The sequence below is a fragment of the Hyalella azteca genome, unplaced genomic scaffold (genome assembly GCF_000764305.2).
Source record: "Hyalella azteca isolate HAZT.00-mixed unplaced genomic scaffold, Hazt_2.0.2 contig14775, whole genome shotgun sequence".
Lineage (NCBI taxonomy): Eukaryota > Metazoa > Arthropoda > Malacostraca > Amphipoda > Hyalellidae > Hyalella > Hyalella azteca.
In genome coordinates, this window is record NW_025944650.1 from 99,051 (window position 1) to 113,426 (window position 14,376).

Sequence of the window (14,376 nt, forward strand, 5' to 3'; positions counted from 1 at the left end):
AATGTGTTGGGTTGAAGAGACAGTGGCACCATCTGAGAGAGTTGCATCATCTCTCACTGACATCCGATAAAATCCTTTTGTAAAATTCCGACTCGTATGTTTATGCCGGAAGTTTTCAGAATAACTGCGTCCTATGAGCCAAAACGAGTTCACATATACATGTATAACGAGTTCGTTAGGTAAATATTTCCAATAATCACGTTTTTAGTGTATTTCTCGAGATTATTTATAATTAGTTTGCATAGTATCAAAGTTACCGTGCATTTATTTGATTTGCTAAGCATCACATTTATATTAAAAGTAATTGTAAATATATAAACGTAATACTCAGCAAATCAAATGCATGCAACATAACTTTGATACTTTGTAAACTAATTAAATGGTCTCCAGATATACCGTACACTAAAAACGTAATTATTGGATATTGTTTATTCTGTTTTTGGACAATAAACTGAGTGGCAGCGACGGAAGGTTATTCAATCTTCATTTTAGCTGACCTTCAATTTAATTGTCTAACAATAATATACTTCTTTTTTTTATTTAATATTGAAATGAAGCTGGATAATTAAGATTTATTTCAGTACAAATTCGCTCGCAAAGGTGCAGTTAATTTTGAAATCGTGCATCACGCGGATGTGGTCATAGAAACGTTGCCTGATCTGCACGGTGTCAATGTACATGAAATTGATTTGAATTCACCTACTGCTGAACCTTTCATCCTGTTATAATTTAAGATAAGAAGTGCAAATAAATTCTGGAATGATACTCGATAAATATCAAATTGAGAATAACTCTGCAGCTGTGCTTAGCGCAAGGGTTCCAGCGCACCACATCTCGAGCTATCTATCACAGGATGCAAAAGGCTTTGAAACGACGTTTAATTACATTGAATCGACGAAACAACGTTTACATCAACGTTGATTCAACCTCAGGTGCCTGGTGGGAAAATCCCATTAGCATTTATCACACGGACGATGACTTCCGTGTTCGTGGTTGAGCCGCATACGAACTGCACCCTTGATGCAGCTAAACCGATCTAAATTCCCGGAATTATTGCAAGTCAACTTTTCCACATAATTTAATTCAGCGTTGAGGGTTGGTAGTAAGCTTCTATTTTTTTGTAATTTTTACACGTTTTTTTACAAGGGTTCGTCCTTCGTTTAAAAACAGCTTATCAAGATCGATTCGATTTCGTTTAATTATTATCGACCTTGAGTTAGATGATAGACTGTGATTCGTGTCATCAGGGAATTTTATATTAATTTTCGTGTGCAGAAAATCATTCTGCTGTCGCCGGTTCTTATTGGCAGTTAATGGGTGTATAAATGCGCTTTAATCCATATAAATTCTTCTGTTGCCATTCAATTGTATTGTCGCTTGCTGCACACGGCGTGACTTGCGAGTATCTTGGTTATATCTGCAGTCGTGGCAAAGAGTCATCTCTCATCAGCATTTTATGTTGAAAAATAAATTTACTCTAAACATACATTGATAACCTCTTCTGAATTGACAAAAGCTTTCGATAATAATGGCGTGCCTTTGTGTGTGAGTTTTAGTGTTCTTTACATTAGCTAGCAAGGTGATGACTTGCCGTCAAGTCAAGGTGATCTTGCATTGAGTTATGAACTGATTCTAATTTGCCGTACAGGAGACCGTCACTCAAAGTATTTATGGCGGATGTGATCGTTAAAACATAACTTAACCACTCCTCTTTGAGACCTCAGCGTGTCGTCGTTTTATCGTGAACTTTTGGTATGCAAAAATTTCTCTTTCGAATTCATTTCGATGGTTAAGAAAAAGAGCGTCAAAGTCAAATTATTTGGTCTAACTATTCGTGCCTCTTATGCACATTATATTGCCAAATTCCGGTCACTGCGATGGTCATACTGCCACATTTTGGTTTAACGCTGCTGTGACATGTATCATGTATACCCACCATGCATGCGTCTTGCAGTTACGAGAAAAATTCGTCCCAGTCTCCCCTTCATCACGTATCTAATTCCAGCTCTTTCTCTTATTTGCTCTATTATAATGAATTATTTCTCATTCAGCTAACAAACCGTGTGTTGAGGGTGTGTCCGTTTTTTTTTATCAAAATTGTAGTGTTATTATCGCGTGTTTGTACTAAGTCATGAGCATGCCAGTTCACACCACGTGTGTTGTTTGCACTATGCAACTGTTAACTATCTTAATATACCAAATTATTTATGTGCTATTACCTATTTTTGTCAGGCATTTTTTAGTTGCTTAAGAATGATTTACTCTAATGTTGGATCAGCTGACTTGTACTTTGTTTGTGTTGTTGCTCGTATTTAACTTGGCAGTTGTGTGATTCCTCCATTACAAGTTGCATTCTGATATTTTGATAACTAATCTGAGTCTTTGTAAATAAATGTTTTTCCATAAAAAGTCTTTATATATATGTCCTAATCTTTATCTATATCCAATAACGTTTTTCTTCCGCCTGATATTATAATTTTGGTCTCAAATTTAATGTGCCCTTGAATATCGCATTATCATGTAAAATAAAATATTCTTGAGCTATTTGCAATATTCAAATATATCTCAATTCGCAATTCTTGAACGTCACGCTAGGGCATCGGCTGTAATACGTGTTATAGATATAGAAGCAGCCATGCAACCAAGTAGTTGTGATCTGAGTTTGGTTACATCGACTCCTCAATAAAGTGTCACCTTTAATTTCGCAGTTTGTGGTTCAATTCCTTATATCAATTCAATTATATAATTCCTTATATGATGTGGCTGTCACCATCGCCATCTGCTATTTGAATTAGCCAATTTCTACTGCCATGAATATGCGTCCTGTTTGTCGGCAATCGTGGCTATAATGATGGCGTATACACTTTTATTTTATAGCGTCGCTTAGCTGATCCGTTAAAACATCGGGGTGACGTTTCTCATCATATTTTATTTGCATGTCATTTAATCCATTTTTGTATGTCTGACATATTGTGTGTAATTTATGCAGGTTGGCGGAACGCAAGAAGGCTGAGGGCAACGAGGCTTACAGGAACAAAGAATATCGCGATGCTCTACAGCACTACACGCAGGCTATTGGTGAGTATCCACATTGTATTATCATATCACGTAACATTTGATAGTATTAGATGAAATATTATATACTGATTACCTAATAAATCCATTTCCTCCCTCCCCCACTCTATCTTTACGAAAGGATTGTACCGCGTTTATGAAAAAAGTGTTTAATCTGCTAAGCGTTCAAGAGGCACGTTTCATATTTGCTGCCAATTCGCCCATTCGGGATATAGATAGCTTTACTTCACGTGATCGTGTTTGGCCCCGTTAAAGTGTCATGTTGTATAAATTAGTTATGACTTTACTGCTAAGGTAATTTATAATTTTACTGCTAATTGCATTGGAATTAATGAGCGATAAACGACGTTGACACGGGCAGTCAGCGGCACCGTATGCAAGTCTGTTTCTGTTTAGTCACATCGTACAAGTTCACTATATTCATAAGTATATTACTAATTCTACTTTAGAAACGGCTGAACTGATACTCGTGAAATTATAACAGACTTAGAGCAATGTCATGAATCTTCATTCTGTTTTAAGCGCGCAATTTTGTTTGATAGGTATCGCCCACCTGTTTTTTTTAATCGTATTGATTGGTTTAAGCGCGCAATTTGATTTTGTCGCGAGATATACAAGCCGAACTATCAATGTGAAATATACTTAAGAAGTCTAAATATGCCTTTTTTAATCATCCACTTACTGAAAATAACAATTAAAACGTTTAAAGATATATATTCTTTATTTTAGATAGTACTTCCTGTGCAATGATCAAGTCGTCAAAGTTAATTCGTGTCGTTAGTGCATATTTTTACGGTCGATTCCAATTCAATTGATAAACGGTTTTGTTGTTCATTTGCTTACCATAGAAACTTTTGATCCAGTTACAACCCATTGAATTGGTTTATCTGAAAGATTGTGTATCTGTTTTTTTCTATCAACAATTGTTTGCTCGCTATTAGATGTAATTTGCTGTTTATCGCGCTGACATTCATCAGACCAACATGAGAGATTTGCTTCCTGATTACTACTTCTAAATTATTGATAATTGTATTTGGCTGTGATACTCAGACTTGTGTTGTGAATGAATGAATATCCCTTGATGAAATTGGTGTGAGCGAGGGCCAACCAGAGCGTGACACACTGCAGTGCCTGCACCAGGTGGACATCGTAAGTTGGCACCCTCACGTGGCACTCTGCCAAGCTGCTCCATTGTATGCCACCTGCCCGGTCTTTATCAAGTATCAGTTAATAGCAAATAAACTCCAAGTGAATTCACTACATCTTCATAGAAAACGTTTCGAGACCAGCTAAATCAATTGTCGAATTTAAGCTCAAATTTAAGTTGTTGAAAAATTCAAGTATAATAAATAGGGAACGAGCAAATTTATCAAAAGGAGATAAAAATTTCAATACCGAATAAAATCACGAGGAACATAAAATCATCGATTAAGTTACTTCGGCAAGCATATAAGAACTCACTATTTAGCAAACTAATCTTATAGGTATCATTTTAAAGGCGTTGATTATGGCAACGCTTCATTGTGCGTCTCCAGAAAGAAATGGAGAAATGTCGAATGAATATTTCCCTGAGAAGTATGAGTAGTAATTAAAGTTTACAACAATTTTTGTGTATAGTGTAAGAGACATAACTACTAGGAATGGATCTTGGTTATGAGGTTTGTTGAACTTAGTATTCGTGATGGATGATACACGACTATGACCTCGTGTTTTTCTATGAGTGGCGTGGCATATTACATTATTATTTTTTGAACTCGGTCGTGTGTGCTTTCTGTACGATGAGAATACTTAATGAAAACATTTCCACCCTTATATGGCTTGAATATTAAGTATCGCTTATCATGCTCTTCTATCAGTTGTTTCTGTTCACCGTCTGAAAACATATTCTATAGCTTTTCAGTGGCAAATTTCTTCTCATAGAACAAAAAATAAATAAATAAATAAAAATAAGCGACAGGTTTCTCACATCACTTGGATTTAACAGGGGTTCCAATGTGTGGACAAACTGCTCGATTGTGGGCAGATCGCACCATGAACATTGTAAACTGAACAGAATAAAACGTATTGCTTGGCGTAGTCATCGGTTCGTTATTGTGTCGGCATCCGCAGTTAAGCAGAGAGCCTCATGATTGTTCTGCTGATAGTCCCAAGCTTTTCGAACAAGATGCATTTTATTAGGACTTTTAATGACTTGTTTTTCTTTGCCAAATAACTTCTTACCTGTATCAGTTTCTTTAAGCTTTTAAATTAGAACCGCGTTTATAGTACGAACACTAACTCTGCGTCTTTCGTGCTTGTGGATCGGCATGAACTTCACTTTGAAGTATTCGTATTTGTATTTATTACTTTTCTGCGCCTAAATGTCAATGCCATCATATACTCAGTTATTTTTGTAATAATATTGCATAGTTAGAATATACATTCAGCAAGTGTATTTTACACAGAAATGCACAGAATACATGCAGAAAATATACAGCAAGTGAGCTGCCAGTGCACGGTACCAAGATAACGCTATGCACGGGAAATTCCTCCTAGCTGCAAGAGGTCCGATATTTCCCGCGTGTGACGTGCAGCGCTGGCCAAACATCCTTTGCAGCAACATTTCCTGTGGCACTCTTTTATCATATTTCTTATTACGGCTCTCCGACTCGTATATTTCTTATTATATATTATATATTTAATATTTATATTACGGCTCATATATTTCTTATTACGGCTATCCGACTTCTTTCTTGATGCGGCAGTATTCTTCCTGTTGAAAATACTAATAACTTTATAAGTGATCGGGTCATCAACCATTATCAATTGTTTAACGTCTTCTTTTTTTTATTTCTGTTAACGATGAGCTTTATTCAGAGACCATGCGTGGAGAAAAGTACCTAATTTGACTCCTTCGTGTATACTACAAAAGAAATTAAGCAGCCGCAATCCCCTTCGTATAAATTAGAATTTTTATGGATTATCTTGGTGACGTTCATGATTCTGAAGGAAATTCGATCGATCAGATGATTTTGATGATATTCATGGTCAACTTCTGCAGATGCATTTTCGGATTTTTCTGTCTGTTGGCATGCTTTTTCTATACATTTTTAAATATATACAAAGATGAGTTTAATTGGTCACATTGGAAAGCTTCATGAAAGCTCGCTTAATGTTCTTTCCTTTAGAGCGGCGTAATGTATTTTCTGAAAACCTGAAAGAACATCTGTTCCAATATGTTTAATGGACTGCTTTATTTCACTTGACTTGTGTTGTAGTTTCAATTGGTGATAATTAAACTGTACCTTCTGGGTATAGACATTTTTTTGTGCGTCTAGAAAGCGTATTCAAAACACCGCGTTTACTCCAAAATTATTTTAGCAATGCTTCAACCCTCCGGAAATTATTATACACTTTACAGGATAGAACTATAACGTTCATCAGAAATTAATTTCCTTCCTTAGCATAAAAATCATCGCAAGGACAGGCATGCAGTTGCTTGTCCGTGGCCTAGTCTCGTACCTGTAGTCCAGCTAATTTAGCGAGGGCCACACTGCTAATTACGCTCTATTTCGTTCAGCACATGGCTTGTTTATGAGTTTTGATCGCATCTTGCGTGATCTAGGATATTTTGCAACGTGCTTGTGGTGCCCTGAACTTGGATATCTCCTAATGAGAAATGAGTGTTGGCTCTTGGATCTGACGATTGAAAACTAGTCTTAACAGCGCCCTGTAATCGTGCATTTACCGCTTTGGATTAGCTGGGGGTTCATGTATAATTAGCCTTTAGCGTGATGATAAATTAACTGAATCCTATCTGGAATGTTGTTAACTAGAGTTAGCATCAGTAGTCAAAGGGCTAACTCCAGCCGCGTGATTGCCTCTTGTTTTAACAATTATATTTACTGCCACCGAGGTGATAACAATGTTTAAGATCTTGTAATTGAGCGTCTTCGATACATAAACGTCGACAAGTGAAGTCTTGAGGCCCCTATAAGCATAAAGTGTGAGGGTCGTATTATTAAGCGCTGTGAGTCCGCTTCTAATAATTATGAACCTGATCTTTCGGCCCACTCAATTTCTCAATTTCTCCTAATTTTTCACAAAATTTCAATACTCCTTAACTTTCAGCCAAAAGTGTGTTCTTTTGAAACTAATTTGTTATTCATGATCTCGTTCCAACGTTGTGTGAAGTCAAATTGTTCCTTTCTGTTCTCCCACTCGTTTCCTGATTTAGTGACCTTCGCCTGAATGCGATTATTTTATATTGTACGTCTTCCAACAAATTGCAGTTTTTTCTGGTGGTTCGAATGTCGCTGATGTATATGGTTCTGAATTATGTCTTCGACACAATTTGGGAGCCAGCATTCTTGGCTAGAGCTGAACGGCTTCCGCGTTTGCATGTATCTCATCGCTCGTCGGCCGTCGCCACTCGTCTTTTGACGACCACAAGAAAATCTACAGCCTATTTACCATCGGGATATGATCTAGAGAACTTTGATCTTATTATCGAAACTCGTCTAAGTACACGTATCGGGCGATTTCTCGCCTGTGATAGGTGAGTTTAGTTGGAAAATTTGTAAGTGATAGGCTGACAGAGTTACGAACTCGCAACTATTTTTGATAGCACGGCCGCAGATATCCGATATTCTCGAGATGGTATCATACAGAACATGCTGGTCCCAGGGTAATTCGATCACTGCCGTGCATCAGGACAATCACAAAGTCTACTAAATATTTTCATGGTCGTCACCATTTCAGTCGCCGTAAAAGTCATGCTAAATATATCTTTTTGAATTATATTTTTCGGTTTAATGATTTTTTGGTCAAAGTTTAAAGCTAAGCATCAAATGAGAGAAAAACGAATCATAAGAAATCATTTTTGGTTTAATTCTTTTGCCATTAGTCGGGAAACCAGCAGAATGCCCCGTTTTGTGTAAGCGTCGGATGACTCTTGAGACTTCAAGTATAATTACTCGACGGGTATAATAGAGCAATGTACACCGTCGCTCGTTACATCAATTACGAGCGCTCGTTAGTGTCTTCGAATGAGGCCAATGTCAAACTCCTGCTGTTCACGTAGTTTGTTCTAATTATCAACAATGGACGTCGTTAATTATGATGGTGCAGTAAAGTGACGTTATTTACGTGTATGTATACATGCTATGTATGTCCTACATGTTAACTTGAAGTAATGTTATACTAATGCGATTAGTGTGTGTGTGCATGTCGATAAAAGTTGGTACTTTGCAACAATACGAACTTGCTCGCTCTGCGCATCTGTTCACTTGTATCTGACACTAACGAAAGGCAACATAGAAAAGATGAGCTTCATTTTGTTCCAAACATTTACCCAGTCCTGTTTCGGTAAACCGTGTGAAATACAAATAATCTAGCTAATATAGACGTAGATAAGCGTTTTAACGAATCCAGCTGAAGATTGATTCTGACTATCTAGTAGTTTCTCATGTTCGATGCGATTGAACCTTGAAAACAAGAAAAAAATTAAGGTGTCGCTAAATCTGCAGCTGTCGTATTTCCAGTTCTAGGTGACAGTCGCTCTACACTCAAAAATAGTGAGAATTTGTCCAAAAAGTGATTCAATTTTCACTCTTGAGTGGGTCATCCTGACCCAGTTTGGCCGCTATCAAAAAGACGCATCAATGCAACGTCCGCTTTCTGCTCGTGCCGTGGGCTAGAAAGTGTGTCACTATTTGCACAGTATGGCCCACTGATTTTTCTTGGTGTACGTAGAGTTTTTTAACACGATTGCATTGACTGGCCAAGAGCCAAATCCTCATCGTGTGATGTTACCACGGCTTATCTGCCTCGACCTTGTCTGGATGGCTGCAGTGTACAAGGCTGGGGAGCTCAACTCTGATATCGGAATCCACAAAATGCAGTCCTTACGATGCGAGTCTGTCAATGCGTCCCGATACGAACAAACAAAAACACGACCTTGTGCACTTGACATTTTTTCTTTTATGCTCGACCTGAGCTTCGCTTTTAATATATCGTTTTTTAAATCTGTTTAATTTTATGCAGGAACTGTTACGGTCTCTGGCATTATTTTATTACCTTGGGGCTGCATTTAATATCTTGGTGGACCCTATAGTTTGGCCCGCCCTCGCGTTCCTGTGCATTTGTTCCCTCCATTCTTGTCTCTCGACGGGTGTGGCTTCAAGCACAACTGATGTGTTTTTTTAGTTAGCAATTGGAATTTATTTACCAGTACGTAATCGGGATGATTGAAGCTGATCGGTAAGATTTTTCAATAATTTAATTATTCATTGTGTGCTTCTTTGTATCAGTTGGTTGGTCCTTTTACATAAACCCAAGAAATTTTTTGAGGAAATTTCATTGTTACGAATTATTCATATTTGAGTCATCACTAATCCATTTTAGAAATTCACACTCAAAATGATCGATTTGATAGTGAGCATAATAACTGACGCTTCGTTTGTAATTAAGTTGTATCCTTTAACTATGTTGCCACCTCCATTGTGTTCACCTCTTCTTTTGATCGCCTGGTGACCTTATCGTTTTGTCAAGCTTTGCTGAGCACAAATTTTAAAAGATTTCCCCGCTTGCATTTACTGGGATCGAATTCCTCAAGGATTTAGGAGCCATTTATCAGTTATATTTGCATAAAGATTTAACATTTTAGTTATTCAGTTTTTCAGTACAAATATGTATGTTGATTACCATTGCCAAACGTCTCTGTGAGCTTTATTGTTAACATTATTCGTTTCGTAGTATTACGTCAAGATTGTTTTTTTTTATCACGTTATCCTTTGTATGAATTGTCAAGCGTCTTAATTCAAAGGAAGTGGAAGACGACGTCCTAAGTTTCTTGCTTCTATTCCTCAGTTATCCGGAATTTCGTGAAGCAGCAATGATGAACTCTATGTTAGTTGGCTAATGGCCCTCGATCACACTGCTTACTATAATATGTATACTTATGAATTTCGACATTTGTCTCTACCAAGTATCTTGTGCATAGCTTCCATTTCTGACTTGAATTTTATATAATTATTGTCACAAATTATAGATTGTATATAGTTTTCGCTTCTGATTTGTTCACATTTCGTTCGTGTTAAATCATCAAGGACCTCTATAATTAAGTAATTAATTTAAGTGACATGCGCTTACTTTTGTTAGAATTTTATGTTTTCGTCAGTCATTTAAAATGTAAATCTACGTTTGCCCTGAAAGTTCCATGCATGTTCTGCGTTTGCTTGAAGAACGCTCGAGCTTTGATGTGCATGCCGAGGGACTCGCCCTCTTTTATTGCTTTCTACTCCAACTGTACGCGTCTGTTTCATGCTCCAGGAATTGCTTGAGAGAGTAGACCTCGCGCACTCTTAAAAATGAGGTTGAAGTTGTCCAAATCGCTGTGCGCTTATTACTCATGTACGGGTCATTCCTGCCAAGTTTGGTTCAGCGTATGGGCGTAACAATGCTAGGTGCTGTATTAAGTGTGTCAGTATTAGTGCAATATGACCCTTTAATTTCGGTGAGCGCGATGTGAAAGTAGACTGGTCCAAATATCGATGCATTTTTTGACTTTGTGTGGATCATCCTGACTCAGTTTGGTTCGGCGAAAGGGGGGCGAATGAATGCTACGTTGAGAAAGTTTATTACTAGTTGTACAATATGACGCATTAATTTTAGTGAGCGCCATGTGAAGTGTGCGCGCGTATACGCTGTGACCACGCTTGCGCAATGCATTTCATTGCTGTGCTTCGGTAGTTGAGTGAAGCAATAATGGAACAATAGGCGCGTGTTGTCACTTGTGTAACGCCTTTTGCCACCGTCGGCTGGCTCTGTCATCCTTGACTGAAGATGTTAGGTGGGGCAGTTCCTCGTCATGTGTACACTTCATGCTGCTTCTCACGGCCATCTCCATTGCATTTATAACGTCCAATTGTTGAAGAGAATCGAAATGTTTTCGAAATAATCTAAAATTTTTCGAAAAATTGAAATATTTTCGAAAGAATCAACACGTTTTCTAAAGAATCGAAAGACAGTACAGTTCAGTTTTTTAATTTCATCTAACATTTCTACTTAATGTCCGAGCTTGCGCTTGCTTCCTCTTGGTCAAAGCAGCTTGCGATCTATTTTGAATGCTTTGAATTGATGGAGCGGCCTTGCCTATATCGCTGAACATCACTTCCATTCGTCTGGGAAATTTTAAACTAAGAATTGCTTGAGCCGCTTGCTGAGCTACGATCCTTTAATAAGCGACCCAGGTACCTGCTGGAAATGTTGCTTCACTTTATCGAGCTCCACAGTGCCACTCATCTCAAAATGATTGCTATTAAGTATCTGACGGCCAGTCTTCAGTATCCTTCCTATAATTTTTAAGTGTTTATGAGCTTGTGTTCAATATTAATATTTATTCATGGCTTAATACTGTCACTTGATCTCTAACCGTTGCCGAAATATGATTACACAAGTCCATTAAGCTCTGGATGCGATAGTTCTATTATTAAAATACAGCAATTTTACCATTTGATTGCCTTATCTACGAGCAGTGTAAAGGCAAAGGTAATGCCAGGTAAATTCGTCATTTTTTCATTGAAAGCTTTTCGATGACCAGCTACTCAATAAGTTAAAAACTTCAATCTGTGGACATCGGGTTGCACAGAATATAAGACAGAAGTCTTATATTAACCGATTGATTCACTTATTTCGCTATCGATAAAAAACGAAGTATTGTTAACTTGACCAACTGCAAAGTAAATGTTATCGCTGACTGGTTCAAATTGAGATAATTATATCTGTAATAGAAGAAATACTCTCGTGACAGGTATACCTATATATAAAGGTTAGAAAGGTGTAATTAGCATACCTGTTACAAAATAGGTTAAAATCAAGGAGACATGCAATTTACCCCAGTAAATACGAAGTTCAGAACTATTAAATCCATTAGATATTTTCCGGTACTGTCGAAAGCAAATTGGTTAGTCATGCGACAATGAAATAGGCACCATTAATGCGGTAAGGTTGAAGCTCAGGGTATTATGTGCAGAAAAATTGGTCTGAAGTGACATTTCGTTGCCAAGTCAAACTTTTGAATTTTGGGAAAAGCAGTGCAAATTGGCTCACGACTAACCAAGATCACTTGTGTGCCTGAGCCCGATGAGCGTGAAGTTTAGAATGAGTTTCAGGAGAGCAGTCACAGTAAACTACAGGAGATTTTTAAGCTTACTATATGGAGGTCGATGGAAGGTTTAAATTTCCCTTTCGATTTGAAAATGGTTTTAGATGTCGAGTTAGGAGGAAGCCAAAGCGCCTAGAATCTAGATATTCAAACCGTTGAATTTTTTAGGCCATAATTTTTGCAATACAATTTCTTTGAAAAGACCTCAGCCCCCCGAGACTTCAGGAAGGATGAAGTATGAAAACAGCGTTTGTAATAGTTAAATCTATGACATTTTTTAAAAAGAATATCTTGCTGTTTACCCAGCAACCGACATCCTGTGAAGTCTTTGCTAACTTTCGAAGTCGCGATATTTCCTAAATAAGTGTCGTCCTACCTCGCCGCATTTAGCTCATAGGTAAGTAATCTTTCAATAGTTTGCTTAACTTAAGTATCAAATTGTCAAAAAATTTGCAGGCTATTTTGTTGGTAGGTATATTAATCTTATCAATTAAAAACGCATTCGAGACTGATTCATTAGTTATTCCTCAAATATAAGAATCTTTCTTATTAAATGGATCCATATTTAAATGCCAAATTATAATGGTCTTGTGCTTATCTGGTCGTTGCTTTGCTTCTCGTGTTTAGACAAGAGGAAACAAGTAATCACGAACCGGTGAAGATTAGCATTGAAGTTCTTCCTTTTAAAATTGAAAGTCATGCTAAGTACGCCTCACCTGCGGCACTCTCGAGGTTCTTTAAAAAATTTATTCTCTCACAACTGTTTTATTTGTTCATTCTCAGTATTGCGCGTTTTCGTTACTTGAAAAGGATTTGTATTCTTCAAATATCAATCTTAAGAAATTAAGATCAATCCCAAGGTAATCAATCTATTTATACCAACACAGTAAACATACAGGAATTGGACAAAATAATGAAAACACCCGACATTTTGATACCGTAATTTTTTAACATGTTATAAATAATATAAACGTCACATTTTTTCGGTTTTATTTGTTTTCTGTTGCTGTTAATTGATATTTTATCATTGCACAGACATTTTTAGTAAATTTTTGTGTCTATAGTCTAACCTATAAATGGGAAACCTCACATGACTTTCAAAGAGGCCAAATTGTTGATGCCCGTATTGCAGGTGCTAGTGTGACAGAAACTTCCCGAATTCTCGATGTTTCTAGAGGTACTGCCTCAATTGTAATGACTGCTTTTGAAAGAGGAGGAAAAACGCCCGCAGCAAAGAAGTCCTTCGACTTCAAACGTCCTCTGGCCAGAAGTCGAAGTTGTCTGAGGTTCGACAATCGAAAGACCACGGCTGTTAAAATTACTTAAGACCTCAATTGACACTTACAGAACCCAGTTTCCATAAAGACTCCGCCAACAGCTGCCCATGCAGATCTGGATTCTATGGAAGAGCTGCAATTAGAAAGCCTTTGGTTTCAAGTACAAATAATTCAAAGCATTTAGAGCGGTGTAGAAACCTCCAGAATTTGTTCATCGAACAGTGGGAAATGTAATTTTCTCTGATGAAGCATCGTTTTCCTTATTTCCAACTTCTGGCCGAGTTTACGTTTGAGGACAGCCAACAGAGTCATTTAATCCCGACTGCCTTCTCCCAACCGTAAAACATGACGGAGGATCTGTTATGATCTGGGGTGCTATTTCTTGGAAATCCGGTGGACCAATGATTTCTCGTAATAGAAGAATCAACCGCCTCACGACTGTTTAGGAATTTTGGAGAACCAAGTTCATCCAATGGTTCAAGCACTTTTGCGTTCCCCACTGAGGGGAACGCCATCTTTCAAGATGGTAATGCCGAGATCCATACAGCTGGAATTGTAAAAATGGCCCGAGGAACATTCTAATAAAGTTGAGCATCTCGCTTGGCTACCACAATACCAGGACAGAATATTATCAAGCATTTATGGTCGATTTTAGAGATGCAAGTCTGAAGTCTATTCCCGCCGCCATCGTTCAACTGAAGTATGGGTTGAAATTCCTTTGGAAAGAATTCAAAATTTGTATGAACCAGTATCTCGGAGAACTGAGGCTATAATTGACGCAAAAGGTGGACCTAAACCAAAGTAAAATATATTTTATGTACTACTCAGGCGTTTCCATTATTTTGTCTAAATCCTATAAGTAAGCCGTGCATGTGTGCC

The 14,376-nt window shown here is 37.5% G+C and overlaps 1 protein-coding gene across 3 annotated transcripts in view; it reads left to right on the top strand.

Moving 5' to 3' along the window:
- The window catches only part of LOC108672429 (dnaJ homolog subfamily C member 7), a 68,925-nt gene that overhangs the window by 38,316 nt on the left and 16,233 nt on the right, over positions 1 to 14,376 (top strand). For all 3 annotated transcript variants that reach the window (XM_018160103.2, XM_018160096.2, XM_018160086.2), the window contains one exon: positions 2,990 to 3,078. In XM_018160103.2, coding sequence (XP_018015592.1) covers positions 2,990 to 3,078 — 89 coding nt within the window. The remainder of the gene's footprint in view (positions 1 to 2,989; positions 3,079 to 14,376) is intronic.